Source organism: Medicago sativa, chromosome 3 (genome assembly GCF_051527215.1).
Source record: "Medicago sativa cultivar Bolivia chromosome 3, Bolivia_mono, whole genome shotgun sequence".
NCBI classification, from domain to species: Eukaryota; Viridiplantae; Streptophyta; class Magnoliopsida; order Fabales; family Fabaceae; genus Medicago; species Medicago sativa.
The window spans coordinates 47,768,682-47,786,073 of record NC_140751.1 but is presented as its reverse complement, the minus strand read 5'-3'; the positions used below and the strand labels follow the sequence as shown (position 1 = coordinate 47,786,073).

The window sequence follows — 17,392 nt, the reverse complement described above, 5'->3', positions numbered from 1 at the left end:
TCTCTCCAAAATAAAGTGTTAACGCCATTTCCAACTGCATACCTCACTGAATTAGCAAACCAGTTTGGTTTCACTTCACACACCTTTCCAATTGAACATAAATCACGCCACCATAACGTGTCTACTGTCTAGCCTTCCCGAATATGCATCATCCAAACAAAGCAAGACCGTATCCATGTCTTATCAAACCTGACCAAACTGTATCCTTTTTCAAAATGCATCTCCGAAGCCATTTAATCTGACACCAAGCCCTCCTTCATCTTTTGGTGAGCAAGCACACCCTCTCACAACACACCCAATTAATCTTACTTCCTTCCAATCCCCCTCCCCAAAGATATCATCTTTGAACTTGAGTCAGTTCATGTCTTACTTTCTTGGGGGCCTTGTAAAAAGACAAGTAGAAAAGTGGTATGCTACTTAAGCAATACCAGCCTACCCCCACTTGATAAGTATCGACCTTTCCAATAGGGGAGTCTCTTCTTCTTGTTTCAATTACCGGAATCCAAGTCGCGTATCTTCTTAGATTAGCATCACCTGAAATTCCAAGGAACTGAGACGGCATATTATCAATAGCATATTATCAATATTCAAATTTGACACCGCTTCCATATAAAAGAGTCTTCCAAATTCAACCCATACAATTTGCTTTTGAAGAAATTCACCTTCAAACCGAAAACTAATTCAAAACTTTTAAAGATGGTGTTGATGCCAATGATTGTCCCACATTCCTTTATAGACTAGAATGGTGTCATTGGCATATTGCAGAATGTCAAAGTTAAGTTCCACATAACTTTGAACCCCTTTAGTGGGCCTATTTCCACTGCCTTCCGAGTCAACCCTGTGAGACCCTCTGCTGCAATAAGAAACAGGAACGGTGCTAGGGGATCCTGCTGAAGGAATCCTTTACCCACCGTAAAACTGACATAGTGCTGGTGAAGATACTCGCCCTCATCCATTTTATGCATTTTTCTGGGAATCCCATCTTCTGCAACATAAATTCTAGATATTTCTAGTTTACAGAGTCATATGCTTTTTCAAAATCTATTTCCAGGTTTACAGAGTCATATCTCTTCTTTACAAGCTTTAGCATCTAACAAATTTAATTCCTTCACATGATTTTCTATCGACAAATCTATCCATTCAAAAACTTCTTTATTCAACCAACGCAGTCTTTCTTTTTAAAGCTTCAATTTTTCCTTTAATTTGTAAGCTTTCTTCCCTTGGACTTGGAATGACCTCCAACAATTTTCAACAAATGGTTTAAATTTTTATGCTCCCTCCAACAATTGTTAAATCTGAAAGGCTTAGCTCCCCAGTCGTCTAAAGAACATTTCAACCAAACCGTACAATGATCAAATATATCCCTATCTCTCATCCATTAACCATCCACCCTTCCAATTATCGCTCCTTCTGATAATAAAAATCTATCTATCCTACTCATTGCACTCCCTCAGGTCTAAACCGGGTAAACTTCTTCCCTAAAACTGGAATGTCAATTAATTCCATCCTTTCTACAAAGTCAAAGAAAGCTCTCATTTATGATATTTTCATTACATTACTCAAGCCACTCCATTCGGATCTGGGCAAGATTGCGTTGAAATCTCCCCTAATACACCACTCTTCATTTTTGTTCAATCTCTTTAACTCCTCTAATAGATCCCGCATCTTCTTCCATTCTAAGGAGCAGGGAGAATAATTGTTTATAATAAAAAACACTCTTCCTTCAATGTCAGCACAAATTTCCACAAAACCTTTGCCACTGAACATATCTTTAAGTTTATCATCGTCCCACATCAATATCATACCTCCGAAGAAACCCTGAGAGGATTGTAAAACCCAGCTGGGCTTTTTATTTCCCCATAGTTGCAAGATGTCAGCTTCACCTATTGCTTCTCTCTTGGTTTCCTGAATCATACAAACATCAAAATTATTTGAAGTGATATGTTTTGCAAGTCTCCTTATCTTTGGTGGAATCTCCCCATCCACACATATCGAGAGTCATAATATTCACTGTTCATGATTTTTTACAGTCTCCCTCTGCCTCTTCCCTTCTTGATCCCTAACTTCTGTTTCTTTAATTTGTTGCGTGAAGAATATATCTTCTTCCTCAGTTGCTACGTACCCCCTAGGTTTTGGCACCATTCCAAAGTTTGCCTGCCACATTCAAATCATATTGCTTCCAAAATTTATCATTAATTTCAATTAGCAATGTCCCCACTCGAGGTAGAACTACAACAAATAACCGATCCCCCTGAAAAACACATACCTTCATTCGAATCTGAAAAAGATGATTCAGTTGACGTTGGATTTCCATGGTTATTTTATACTTGAGATTTTTCCATCAAGGTTCTTCTTCTCAATTGAATGGAAGGGCTGCACTCTGCTATTTCTTTTGTTGTTTTCTGTTGAACTGGTGCTTTCTTCCTTTTCTTCTTGTTTCCTTTCTCCTCAGCTTTGCTGCTAATTGCACCTCTTGTCCCTTTATTATTTCTAACCATACACAGATCCACATCACCCATTGTAACTAATTATAATTTCGAGTTTTTAAACTTTTGTTGTAATGTTTTTGTTGTAAATTGAAGAATATAACTCTCAATTTATATCCCTAAAAAAAAAATCTCAAGTTATATTATATAACAAAATTCATGATTTTATTGACATTCCCGTACCTTAATTTTGTAATCTCAAGTTATATCCCTAAAAAAAAAAAACACTCAAGTTATATTATATAACAAATTTCAAGATTTTATTGACATTCCCGTACCTTAATTTTGTATAAATTGTCATATTCTCGTAGTATTCATATCGTACCAGGTACCGTAACATACCTATGCAACATAGATTCAGACAAAATCCCAAAAATTAAAAAGAAAGGAATAAACAAAAACTAGAACACAGTTTTAGGTCAATTATAGTTATACATAAGCAGTAGACAAAACTCCATTGTAGGTCTAGAGTTGATCCATTACAAAACTAATGAAACAGAACTACAGAAGAAACAGTTAAACTTTAACCATTATAATCTATAGAAAATAAAACTTCATTCTTATCCATTGATAAAAAGTTAATTGGAAACTAATAATTGGTCATTTTCAAAAAATGAAAATGATTAATCTTGCAATTGATTGCGGCTGAGGTGCACCTCTCCTAGTTCTAGCTTCTCCTTCCATTCCATCCAATGATTCCAAGCAATAGTTGTGTCATAGACATTCACTTTCTCTCCATCCTTAGCCGCAAGTGTAATTCCATACACAAGTCCATGACACGAAAGAAAATGCGCACTTACCACCTTCACAAACTTAAGATTTGCATTCTGCATTAGTTTATACAAGATTCAATTAATTTATGATCAAAATCATGTGGGCAAAAGTAAATAAAAAGTATATATTGCATTTTATCCCGATCTTAACCCTCAAATTCTCAAAAATGACCAGATTTCGTAACCCATAGAGTTCAGATGCGAGATACCCAGAGTCCGACGAATGATTGTTACATCGGCATAGATAGAAAGAAAAGAGAGAAAACAAAAAGAACCTGTTTCTTATTGTGGTGATGAACAAGAATACGAGCAAATATATTAATAGCAGGACGGTACTGGCTCCATTTCACTTCTCTACTACCTATTATTATTTCATCATCAAAGATTGGTGGGCAATTAGGGTTTCTCTCAACGTCGATAACTCCTCTTCCCATCGAGATGCTCTCACTTACTTTTCTCTTTATATTTTGGAAAAAATTCTCCATATTAACAGCTCAAAGTGGCTACATCTATAGTGTTTAGACCTATGAAGCACGGACACCTCTAGGACTAGGCGTGTCGCGGTGTCGTAAATAATTGTTTTTATCTTTACTTCGACACTCATACGACACGTGTCGAACCGGTGTCGTAAATAATTGTTTTTATCTTTACTTCGACACTCCTACGATCGGTGTCCGACACCTGTGTAACACTCATACGAGTCGTGTCGGACAACCCAGACAAACATCTAAAACAATTTTTTTTTCTCTCTTGCTTCCGCACACCATAGATACAAGAGTTACATATCTTTTGAGAAATGTTGATCAATTATGGATTATAGACATTATAGTTGATTATATCATTTTTAACTTTTTTGACGGTAGATGAATTAATAAAGGTCAAATACTATTTGTAAAACTTTTTCTAATGACATAAATTGCAAGTTAGATATTTATATATGTATTTTAGGTTATATTTTAGATCGTCTTTAAATAAATTAACATATATGTAACGGTGTCGGTGTCCTATATTTTTTACATTAGCGGTGTCGCGGTGTCCGTGTCGTGTCGTGTCGCGGTGTCCGTGTCAGAGTCCGTGCTTCATAGGTTCAGACTTATATTTATATTGTATCGTACAGGTTTAGGGCATAAATTTTGAATTATTTTTGCAAACAAAAAACTTTTACAATTACTTTTTTTTTTTAAAGAGGTTTGGAAATGACTTGTTTTCTCCCAAAATCATGATAATGAGCCCGTTTGTTATAACTTTTTTATGAAAAAAAAATCACTTTTTTAAATAAAATAATCACTTTTAAGAGTATTACATGTGTTTGTTGCAAACCCATTTGGGGTTGGTTTAGTGGTTGGCTTGCGATCTTGGAGTTTGCTCCTTCAAAGGTCTTAGGTTCGATTCCCTCTGGTGCCAATTTCGGTGGGCTATGGTGCCAATTTCGGTGGGCTAAGTCCATACAGAGCTTGCTCTGGCATTAAACGGGGCCCCCGCAAGTGGGCGGTGGGGGCAAAAGTTATGGTGCATAAGTCATAACTTATGCATCATGCATAAGTTAATCACAACCATCAGATAATTGGACACTTGTAATGATCCTATGGTTCTCACCTGAGACCCCACAATCAGTCCCCACAATCTTCTCCTACCTCATACGACTCAACCTTGCTCGCGCACCACCGTAACCTCCGTAACTCCGATCAACTATCGAAAAGCGTTCTCTCTCCATTAATCACGAGTTTCTCGATGCTTCGCATGCCGCACAACTGGTAATTCCTCTTCATGCATTTAGTTCAGTTGATTTTGCGATTCTAAATTCTGATCCGATCTGGTTCGGTTTGATGTGTTTGATTTGTTAGGCTTTGGATAGCGTGGAGAATGAGGTGAATTCACTTGCGGAATGCTGTGATAGGTGCGATTTTTGGTTTTTGAAGTTTTTTTTTAGTTGTAACTGTAATTCGTTATTGGTTTGGATGATTATTATAAGTGAATGTGTGTAATTTGATTCTGAAATGTTGTTAACTGAAGGTTAGTTTCTGTGATTAGAGTTGGATTTGAATTTGCTTCGTTTCACTGAAAATGTTTTTATGGATGTTTATCACTCTGTGTTCAAGTAATTAGTCATGAAACATGAAAAAAAGTGTGTTGCACATGAAATGCTTATGTTTAACTAGTGTGTTTTAAAAAAGTGTGTTGTCGTAAAGATCATGTGTAATTTTGCATGGAAGTGGAAAAAATATGGCAGGAAACATATTTCTGAAATTTTGTCACGACTCACGAGACGATTTTTCTTAAAATAGATAGATGTTGAAACAGTTATTCAAAACAAGTAGGAAATCATGATTAATTTATCTTTTTTTTGTCCAAGTGAAGAGGCATGCGGTAGAAATGTATGATTTCGAGATATAGTGAAAGTGTCGATAAATGCTTGTTCGGTTTATTGGAGTTGATTATGAGTTTTAGAAACATAATTGAGAAACTGTTTGGTAAGTATTTTAATTGCTATATTTTGGGATTGTAAAATGCAGGTGAAGGAAAATAATGCATTTAGAGGAGATTGTTTATTGTTTGTATTTATATCACTATCTCACTACATAGCTATTTCTACCCGATGCCTCTTATTATAGATGCCTTCTGCAGATGAAAAAATGTTTCATTTGCTGGAAATAAGTTAAAAAGGATATTGTTTTTGGGAAAAAAAATAAGATTCCCAGTCTGTAGTGTGTGTTATACCCTAATTTTGGACCTAAAAATACTAATCAATCTCTCCTTTCTTGCATTTCAAGTCATTTGAACTGTCTTTGATCAATTGCATCTTTCTCTGCATTTTTTATTTCAATTTTATTTGCAAAATTCACATACAAGGGTATTTTAGTCATTTCCTGTGTCAAATTTCTCTCAGTCTTTCAAAATTTTGTTTGAGTCCTTTCAAGTAGTGTGAATAAGCCTCTGTTTCATTCTATGTCAAAATCCATTTCAAAAATTGCATTTGAAGCCATTTTGAGTCAGTTTTGCCCCTAGGGGCATTTTGGTCATTCCAAGTGTTAAGTCACTGTTTAAATCCTAAAAATTGTCTCTGAGTCTTTTAATTTTACTTGTGTAAGTCTTTGTTTCATTTCTCTGTTAAAAATCCATTTTAAATTTGCATCTGAGTCATTTTCAGTCGTTTTAGCCCCAGGGGCATTTTGGTCATTTCACACGAAATTTCGGCAGAGAGGTACTTTAAAGTACCTCATTTAGGCCATTTGTTCGTTTTAGTCCGTTTTGTCAGTTTTAATTGTTTCACTTTACGTTATTTTCCGGTTACCAATTTTAATTCATTTTATTTTATTTTGTAGTCCTAAATTTCTAAATTTGCATTTTTAGCCCATTTTGTCCATGTCATTAGTCCAGTACATGTGTCAGTCTCTCATTTGTCCATCTGTCCAAAAGTTTGTTACAAGGTCCAGCGCCACGTGGCAGTATTCTATTGGTCCAGGAGCTACACTTGGCAGCCTATAAAAGGCTCCAATCATTGCAGATCCATTCATCACATTACAACTCATCAAAAACACCTTTACTTTTTCTCTCTCCACCCAAACGAATCAAAACTGCAAGAACCAGTAACAAATTCTGGAAAAATCGAAGAACATTGAAGGATGAAGATGAATCTTCATCTTCAAGCTCAATCAAAAGCTCCAGAATTCTAGTTTCAGATTCATGTCACCTGCACAAAATCACAAGCAGTAACAAATTCAAGAACACAAATCATCATCACCGAATTCACAGAAGTCACATCCACATCAAAACAATTCGTGAATCGTCCATAAACAACAACAATTCACAAATTCCAATCTCAGTTTCTGCGGCCACAAAATCAAGCACCAGAATTCCAACAAATCGAAGCAAAAACGACGGAACAACTTCGAATCGAAGGAACAGGGGAAAGAAAGAATCAGAACCAAGTCAAAACGGTAATTCGTGAATCATACAAGAGCTAGTAGCACGAAGAAGAAAGAGATCGGTCTACACTTCGCAAGATCCAAAGGATCCTTGACGTGTTCTTCTCGTTTCGTCTCCAGTCTCCAAATCAAATTCGAGGTAAGTCCCTTCCTATTCTCTCTTTGTTTACTGGATGTTTTTGTTCGTTTGGATTCTTGTAGATCTAGGGCGTTGCTTCGTTTATTTCGAAAATCTAGCTTCAGAAATGGATAGAGGAGAACACGAGGAGCAGTTTGATGTAAAAAAGGTTATAAGAAAACGCTCCGGTACGGTGGCGCCACCGGCGAACCGCCGCATCGGAGCTTGCTCCGATCGTCTTCTCCGATCTTTCTGATCGGTCTGCAACTAGAGAGAAGGGAGAGAACGAGGACTTAGAGAGAGAAAGATTGTTGGAAATGAAGGTTTGAACCGGTTCAGGTTGTTATATACTTCCTTGAACCGGTTCGACCCGATCCAAGCCCGATCCATTCCCTTTCTAAGCCCACTACCACGTCCACACTGCAGTATTGCTAAGTACTGTCACGACCCAAAAACAATCATCGTGTCCGGCGCACGAACTAGATCATTCTAGCCCGGCAAGCCTATTAATCAAACTTGACAACTATAATACATAAAAATTTAAATTTTTAAACTCTCATTTAAAAAAATATCCACTGAAATTTCGACAGAGTTTCCTCTGTATTTTCAACATTCCCAAGATGTAAATCCTGTTTTAAAAAAACCTGTTATATCAGCCATAATCTCCAAGTAACATCTTTATTTTCATACTACGTACACCTCAAAATAAAACATCCTATCAGATAAATACTTCTGATTCAAAATTTCTATCATAAATTTCATATATATATAAATTTTGACATTAATCTATAATCATTTCCTATGTCATCAAAATGCGTCAATATTAACGTCAATCAATTCAATAATCTAAACTAATGGCAATATCCACATAATAGAATGGAACCTCATGAATTCCATTAACAATGGCAATGATAAAGTGAGTCCTTCCTCCCCATTTCCTCAGAGGAAGCAATGCTCCGCTCGGCACAAATCCTAAAATTCATTTTAGCAACAATAAACAAATCATATAACAAATATAATCATAATCACCACAATCATATCAATCATAATCATATATCCAATATCGTATTCTGATATAACTTATACTTTGACATACTTATCTGAGTATGTCTCTGATCCTTTTTCGATAATAACTAATTTCGGCTAACTAAGTCGGAGTTCCATAACTAAAATTCCTCATTTATACAACTTAATATACATTATCTCATCCATATAAAATATGTTCTCATTTGTACCACTCAATATAAATTATTTCATCATTTTTCTCTTTCCATTATTTGTACATAAACCACATTATCTCTTCGTTGTGGCGAACGGAAATATACCACATTATCTCTTCGTTGTGGCGAACGGAATATACCACATTATCTCTTCGTTGTGGCGAACGGAATATACCACATTATCTCTTCGTTGTGGCGAACGGAAATATACCACATTATCTCTTCGTTGTGGCGAACGGAAATATACCACATTATCTCTTCGTTGTGGCGAACGGAATATACCACATTATCTCTTCGTTGTGGCGAACGGAAATATAAATTTTAAAATACTATGAGCACTTAACTCATAGGCTGCATTATCTCTTCGTTGCAGCAAACGGAGTTTTCATCAATTTTCTCATTTTTATTTTTTTTTCTTTCTTTCTTTTTTTCTCTATGAGCATATTACTCATTTCAATTTTTCTCATCATTTCCATTTTTCTGTGACTTTCTATAATTCACTGTGAGCATATTACTCATAGATTACATTTCAAATTTTCTTTAAAATCATTTCTATAATTTTATACATCAATTGTCTTGATAGAATTTCCCTCCAACATTTATACTAGCATAAACATACTTATTAACATAAAAGAGATTTTAGGATACACTAATTCAGAAATAACCATTCTACTATCTCATATTTATTCTGTTCCAAATGTACTGTTCATATGGCCTAATAATCATACTATAATTATGCCAACTTATTCTAATAATTCATAGACATTCCATCAATCACCATCTTAATCCAATTCCAAACAAGTTCTTAAATTATCTATACACATATCGTATAACTTTATATGTTCTTTTTATTACTAATCATCCATATACTTCTTTAAATCCACGAACTATCAATGTCAATACACAAGTAACGATATCATTACTACTAATAAACTCTAATAAATCATCTAATCTACACACTAATACTCACATAGGACATTATATACATTTCGGCTACAAATTCGATAAAATGAATGTTAAAATTCTTAACCAAGCTAAAGCAATTTTTCCCCATAAAAGCTTCATTTACAATATCAAAGAATTTTGTCAAAGTTATAAAAATTCAACAAATTTACTTTCCAGAGCACTAGCCGAAATTGTGCAGACATACACTAAAATTTATCAAATTATCCTTCCTCCAATTTCAACACTACCATTAACATATTTAACATCATAAGAGCTATTTTAAAGAATACTAGCAAGGGAAATTAACCTAATGTTATAACATCACTAATTATGTCCTAATGTATAAAAATCATATATTATCATTCTAATGGCATAATATAACTACCCAAAGGAAAGTTTTTACTAACTAAAGGAACTCACAATCTTGTGGAGATTCCTCTTGAATACTTTGTGGCAAAACATCCAACTCCAAGCCACTAGTTATGTGCCTTCTCCTTCCAATAGCTCCTTCAAAGGAGAACCATGGTTCCTTAACTTGTTACTCTTAGCAGAACGAGTTGAAGGTGAAGCAAGATTGAACCTCAAGTTAAGACCCATTGAAACGCTACTAGAAAATGATAATGAAATTGTTGTATATGAGTTCATTAGAAGAGGAGGTTGATTTTGATATGGTTTTTGGCCCAATTTGCCAATTTAAATTTGGTGATGATATAGAGCCATATAGAGCCATTTGAAAGATGAAAAATGAATTTTTGAAGGGAAGAATGAAATTGAAAAGAAGAGTAACGGAAATTGATGATGGTGGCAAGTGTGAGCAAGAAATGAAGACTAGTTGGTGGAGAAAGCACCACGCCACTCTATAGGCTCCTTTAAGATGTGTTGTGGTGGATGTGTGTATTTTTTTTTCCATGGAAAGATGTAGAAGAATGAAGAAGAAATGGTGGTTAAAAATATCAAATGGCAAGATTACCAAAATGCCCTTCAAGTGAAAAGTCACAATTACCCTCCGTAAATTCTTAACAATTTAATTACTCAAGTCCGTAGGGATGATATGCGAGATGTTTACCGAATATCTTCGCATTTCTTAATAAATAATTTGCCCTTCAGAAATTATTTATGTCTGACACGTTTAACTGATCCATTAGTCTATTTAAAATTTCGCGGGATATTACATTCTACCCCCGTTAAAGAAATTTCGTCCTCGAAATTTTAGAAATTTAATTGCTAATAAGCATAAACAATTTCTCCATAATTTCAACTTTAGATTCCAACATACGTCCATTACGAACTGATTCTTTCTGACTGACAATTTAAACTGTATAGGTATCAGCCACCACGCTTCCGCTGCGCCACTCTGATTTATTTCTTCACACTTTACATCATGCTCCTTATACTGCGTCTTCTGTTAAGATCTCATTCATCTCTCAGACATTTGTTCTAACTGTCATATACTAGTCTGAGTTGATCAGGCTCAGCCAGACATGACATTTGGAGTAAATATTTGGAACCCAATAGTCACACTGCATCTTATTGAATTCCATTGACCCAAGGCACGATCTGAATCGACCTGCTCTGATACCAACTTTGTCACGACCCAAAAACAATCATCGTGTCCGGCGCACGAACTAGATCATTCTAGCCCGGCAAGCCTATTAATCAAACTTGACAACTATAATACATAAAAATTTAAATTTTTAAACTCTCATTTAAAAAAATATCCACTGAAATTTCGACAGAGTTTCCTCTGTATTTTCAACATTCCCAAGATGTAAATCCTGTTTTAAAAAAACCTGTTATATCAGCCATAATCTCCAAGTAACATCTTTATTTTCATACTACGTACACCTCAAAATAAAACATCCTATCAGATAAATACTTCTGATTCAAAATTTCTATCATAAATTTCATATATATATAAATTTTGACATTAATCTATAATCATTTCCTATGTCATCAAAATGCGTCAATATTAACGTCAATCAATTCAATAATCTAAACTAATGGCAATATCCACATAATAGAATGGAACCTCATGAATTCCATTAACAATGGCAATGATAAAGTGAGTCCTTCCTCCCCATTTCCTCAGAGGAAGCAATGCTCCGCTCGGCACAAATCCTAAAATTCATTTTAGCAACAATAAACAAATCATATAACAAATATAATCATAATCACCACAATCATATCAATCATAATCATATATCCAATATCGTATTCTGATATAACTTATACTTTGACATACTTATCTGAGTATGTCTCTGATCCTTTTTCGATAATAACTAATTTCGGCTAACTAAGTCGGAGTTCCATAACTAAAATTCCTCATTTATACAACTTAATATACATTATCTCATCCATATAAAATATGTTCTCATTTGTACCACTCAATATAAATTATTTCATCATTTTTCTCTTTCCATTATTTGTACATAAACCACATTATCTCTTCGTTGTGGCGAACGGAAATATACCACATTATCTCTTCGTTGTGGCGAACGGAATATACCACATTATCTCTTCGTTGTGGCGAACGGAATATACCACATTATCTCTTCGTTGTGGCGAACGGAAATATACCACATTATCTCTTCGTTGTGGCGAACGGAAATATACCACATTATCTCTTCGTTGTGGCGAACGGAATATACCACATTATCTCTTCGTTGTGGCGAACGGAAATATAAATTTTAAAATACTATGAGCACTTAACTCATAGGCTGCATTATCTCTTCGTTGCAGCAAACGGAGTTTTCATCAATTTTCTCATTTTTATTTTTTTTTCTTTCTTTCTTTTTTTCTCTATGAGCATATTACTCATTTCAATTTTTCTCATCATTTCCATTTTTCTGTGACTTTCTATAATTCACTGTGAGCATATTACTCATAGATTACATTTCAAATTTTCTTTAAAATCATTTCTATAATTTTATACATCAATTGTCTTGATAGAATTTCCCTCCAACATTTATACTAGCATAAACATACTTATTAACATAAAAGAGATTTTAGGATACACTAATTCAGAAATAACCATTCTACTATCTCATATTTATTCTGTTCCAAATGTACTGTTCATATGGCCTAATAATCATACTATAATTATGCCAACTTATTCTAATAATTCATAGACATTCCATCAATCACCATCTTAATCCAATTCCAAACAAGTTCTTAAATTATCTATACACATATCGTATAACTTTATATGTTCTTTTTATTACTAATCATCCATATACTTCTTTAAATCCACGAACTATCAATGTCAATACACAAGTAACGATATCATTACTACTAATAAACTCTAATAAATCATCTAATCTACACACTAATACTCACATAGGACATTATATACATTTCGGCTACAAATTCGATAAAATGAATGTTAAAATTCTTAACCAAGCTAAAGCAATTTTTCCCCATAAAAGCTTCATTTACAATATCAAAGAATTTTGTCAAAGTTATAAAAATTCAACAAATTTACTTTCCAGAGCACTAGCCGAAATTGTGCAGACATACACTAAAATTTATCAAATTATCCTTCCTCCAATTTCAACACTACCATTAACATATTTAACATCATAAGAGCTATTTTAAAGAATACTAGCAAGGGAAATTAACCTAATGTTATAACATCACTAATTATGTCCTAATGTATAAAAATCATATATTATCATTCTAATGGCATAATATAACTACCCAAAGGAAAGTTTTTACTAACTAAAGGAACTCACAATCTTGTGGAGATTCCTCTTGAATACTTTGTGGCAAAACATCCAACTCCAAGCCACTAGTTATGTGCCTTCTCCTTCCAATAGCTCCTTCAAAGGAGAACCATGGTTCCTTAACTTGTTACTCTTAGCAGAACGAGTTGAAGGTGAAGCAAGATTGAACCTCAAGTTAAGACCCATTGAAACGCTACTAGAAAATGATAATGAAATTGTTGTATATGAGTTCATTAGAAGAGGAGGTTGATTTTGATATGGTTTTTGGCCCAATTTGCCAATTTAAATTTGGTGATGATATAGAGCCATATAGAGCCATTTGAAAGATGAAAAATGAATTTTTGAAGGGAAGAATGAAATTGAAAAGAAGAGTAACGGAAATTGATGATGGTGGCAAGTGTGAGCAAGAAATGAAGACTAGTTGGTGGAGAAAGCACCACGCCACTCTATAGGCTCCTTTAAGATGTGTTGTGGTGGATGTGTGTATTTTTTTTTCCATGGAAAGATGTAGAAGAATGAAGAAGAAATGGTGGTTAAAAATATCAAATGGCAAGATTACCAAAATGCCCTTCAAGTGAAAAGTCACAATTACCCTCCGTAAATTCTTAACAATTTAATTACTCAAGTCCGTAGGGATGATATGCGAGATGTTTACCGAATATCTTCGCATTTCTTAATAAATAATTTGCCCTTCAGAAATTATTTATGTCTGACACGTTTAACTGATCCATTAGTCTATTTAAAATTTCGCGGGATATTACAAGTACACACCCCTGTTTCCTGCGTTCTTGCTGAAAAATTGCTCACTGCACCCCCTGTCTTGCCTAAGAATTCTTTAAAAATTCCGTAGATTTTTCACATGTTTGTTAGTTTTTTTTTCTTGACCTTTTTGTGATAGTTTGGTGTGTTAAAACTCAAGAAAGATACATATAGTATTTTCTTGTTAATTCGTCTACCTTTTTTTTGAAAATTTGTGAAGCATTTGTGTGTTTTTGAGTCCAAAAATCCTTTAAAAAAATTCTAAATCTTTTCCTATGTGTTCTTGATCATTTTCTTGATATTTTTTTTGTGATCTTGTCATATGTTGAATCTTGGTTAAAAATGTGTGATATTTTCTTGACAAATTGTTTGCTATTTTTGTTAAAAATTGTGAAATTTCATGTGTTTTTGTGTTTAAAAATTCTCTAAAAAATCCTAAAAATTTTCATACATATTTCTTATTAGTTTTGTGGTATTTTTGTGATAATTGTTGCATATTGAAGTTGGTAAAAATATATGTGGAATTTTCTTGTGATTTTATGAGGCTTTTTGATAATTTTTTGTGAAATTCTTGCATGTTCTTGATCCCAAAATCTTGCTATGGCATATTGACCCTTGATATGAGAATTTACAATGTGTATGCCTATGATTTGGTGCTGTTCTTTACTGTTTTGGAGTTTGGTTTGTTAGTTTCTTGTTTTACAAGTCATGTAAATAATTGTTTGTGGAAATGAAGTGGAAAATATGCCTAAAAATATGCTATGAGGTATGGCTTGATAGGTCCTATTGATCTTTGTATTGGGACTGAAATAAAACTCTTTGGGAACTTGTTAAAATATGAGGATTATAGGTCTTGTTCAAGCCTTGCATTATTGGTGAATCTTTAGGCCTATTTTGCATTATTCTTGCTTGTTTTTATGTTAATTTTCTTACTTTTGTCATGATAGCTTTGCCTTGCTTTATATCTTGTGCTACTAACCATTTGTTCATTGTTTCATATTCATCATAAGCATCTTCATTTCATCTCATATTCATCTCTATTTTCTTTCTTGCAATTCAATTTGTGCCAAAGTTAGAATGTAAACACTTAGGGGTTTTGTAATATCTTACTTCCATGCTTTTAATTTGCTTGGCAAAGAGGCCATAGAATGTATCTAGGGTATGATGTAAAGGACAATGGACTCTAATGATGTACACCGACACAAGCACCGACACATGCACACACACCACTATAGCTAGAATATGCATGTTTAGATGTATGTTTAGGATTGTATGTTTAGATGAATGCCTAGGACTTATACTTAGAAAAAACCAATTTTCCAAACAAACGTGAACAACTTCACTCAAACCTTTTCCAAATAAACCTTGGGATCCAATATCCCATTGTATTTTCTTTTCTATTTTCTTAATCAAATTTCAATGAAAATAATCAAACTTTGACTTCTTTTGCAAATCATTAATCCAACCTCACTATTTCCTAATCTCATGCCCTTGAGGCCTCTTTCTATTCTTCAAAATCCATTTTCAAACTTAAAATCAACCAACAAAAACAAAAACATTTTTTGAGAGAGAACTACGGTGGATTTGATCCCTTAAACGGGTACGTAGGCAAGGAATCAAAATTCCTTCAATTCAACTAAAATAAAAATCCAAAAACATTCTTCTCCCTCCAATTCTTCACTTAGTAACTTTTAGGTGTAAATAACATTTTCAAATAGCATTTAAAAATAAAGCGCGCGCGTAGAAATTAAAGACGGTTCCTATAGGTTACTATAGTCGTTATGGGTGCCTAACACCTTCCCGTAGCGAAAATAACTCCCGGACCTCGATTCTCAAGGGTTTTGCTTACTTTTTCCCTTCCCAAGAAAAAATAAGATATCACCGGTTAGAAAGGTTCAAACGTAATCAATGTTTGACACCCGAAAACCAAGATAAAACAGCTGGCGACTTCACTGGGGAGATTCGAGAGTTACGCCTAGTTTTTATTTCCACGTTTGCGCTTGTATTTTTACTTGCTTCTTTTACTTGCTTTCCTATGTGAATAAATGTTTAATTTCTTGCAAGCGTGTGGGGTGAGAATATCAAAAGTCCTGCACCCGGGCTGAGTGAACTTAGGATTTAGGAGGGATATAATCGACAATTCATTCCGGGGGTTGCCTCGTGTTTTGGATTATGCGATCAATCCCACATAGCTGAGGCATTTTGGGGGTGATGTTGTCGGCGCGTGTACGTCGCGTTTAGGCACTTTGCTTCTAATTGTTCTATGACGCTATGAACCGTAGATAACCAAACCCATCCATGGCCATTTTCTAAGATGTAGTGCGGAGGCTAAACCGAGTGTTGTCTCGAGTTTTAGTCGTCACGCGATACTACACTCAAGTTAGACCTTCCACGTATAATCATGGAGCGAGGGTTGTCTCGTGACACCATGAGATACGTCGGAGAGGTTGCAACTTGGGAACCTTTTTAGAACCCGGTTACTATTATCCTAAAACCCTAGTTTCACCGGACACCGTGTCCACCCATGACTCCTCGACTTTGAACTTCAAACCCACCATGTTTTCTCCGAATTTGAACATAATCATGCATTCATGCATACATGCATACATGCATAAACTTTTTGTCATGCATTGTTATCGAAGGGCTTAGACAAGTTGAAATTGTAAACATTGTAGGGATGAAGATGACTAAATCCTACAAGTTCAAGGAAGTGGATTTGGCTAGTTTGAGGGATTTGGCACTCAAGATTGAGGATCCGACTGGTTTCCGACGCCGTTACGGGGCTTTACTTCCTATTCTCCATACTAATGTGGATGAGAAGCTTGTGCACACTCTAGTGCAATTCTATGATCCGGGGTATCGGTGCTTCACTTTCCCAGACTTTCAGTTGGTGCATACTCTAGAGGCTTATTCTTCCTTGATGGGTTTATCTATTGCTAAGGGGATACCTTTCTCAGGACCTGAAAATCCTCCTCCTCCATTGGTTATTGCTAAAGATCTCTATCTCAAGACCACCGATGTCTCCAAGAATCTTGTCACTAAGGCACGTATCCGAGGGTTCACTTCAGAGTATCTTCTTTGGAAAGCCAACCTCAATACCACTTGTCAGGACACTCTTGAGGCTATTCTTGCACTTCTCATCTATGGGCTTATTCTCTTTCCGAATCTTGATGGCTTCGTGGACATGAATGCTATTATGATCTTCCACTCCAAGAATCCGGTTCCTACTTTGCTAGCTGACACTTACCATGCTATTCATGATCGTTCTGGCAAGGGTCGTGGATACATTCTTTGTTGTGTACCTCTCCTCTATAGGTGGTTTATTTCGCACCTTCCGAAGTCTTTCCACGACAATCCGGAGAATTGGTCTATTTCACAGAGGATTATGGCTCTCACTCCTAATGAAGTGGTTTGGCTCACTCCCGCTTCTAGAGTTAAGGAAA

The 17,392-nt window shown here is 34.9% G+C and overlaps 2 protein-coding genes and 1 long non-coding RNA gene across 3 annotated transcripts in view; 1 reads left to right on the top strand and 2 right to left on the bottom strand.

Moving 5' to 3' along the window:
- Positions 1–3,109: 3,109 nt before the first annotated feature.
- On the bottom strand, positions 3,110–3,693 carry LOC146937837 (cysteine proteinase inhibitor-like). The gene is made up of 2 exons (XM_085749535.1): positions 3,535–3,693; positions 3,110–3,313 (listed from the first exon to the last, which is right to left on the bottom strand). The coding sequence occupies exons 1-2, from the start codon at positions 3,691–3,693 to the stop codon at positions 3,110–3,112; spliced, it is 363 nt and encodes a 120-aa protein (XP_085605661.1).
- Positions 3,694–4,938: 1,245 nt separating this feature from the next.
- LOC146937835 (conserved oligomeric Golgi complex subunit 6-like) overlaps positions 4,939–17,392 on the top strand; it is a gene marked incomplete at its 5' end in the record, with an annotated part of 29,541 nt that continues 17,087 nt past the window's right edge. Inside the window, 2 exons of the mRNA XM_085751938.1 lie at positions 4,939–5,013; positions 5,104–5,156. Coding sequence (XP_085608064.1) covers positions 4,939–5,013; positions 5,104–5,156 — 128 coding nt within the window. The remainder of the gene's footprint in view (positions 5,014–5,103; positions 5,157–17,392) is intronic.
- On the bottom strand, positions 7,907–12,544 carry LOC146937836 (uncharacterized). The gene is made up of 2 exons (XR_015031051.1): positions 11,498–12,544; positions 7,907–8,275 (listed from the first exon to the last, which is right to left on the bottom strand). It is a non-coding gene; the product is annotated as an uncharacterized LOC146937836 (long non-coding RNA).

Excerpts from the sequence above, each read along its gene's own strand:
- LOC146937837 (XM_085749535.1), bottom strand. The coding sequence starts at position 3,693 with ATGGGAAGAGGAGTTATCGACGTTGAGAGAAACCCTAATTGCCCACCA. Across the intron at positions 3,314-3,534 it reads ATCACCACAATAAGAAACAG|AATGCAAATCTTAAGTTTGT; the intron begins GTTCTTTTTGTT and ends AAACTAATGCAG.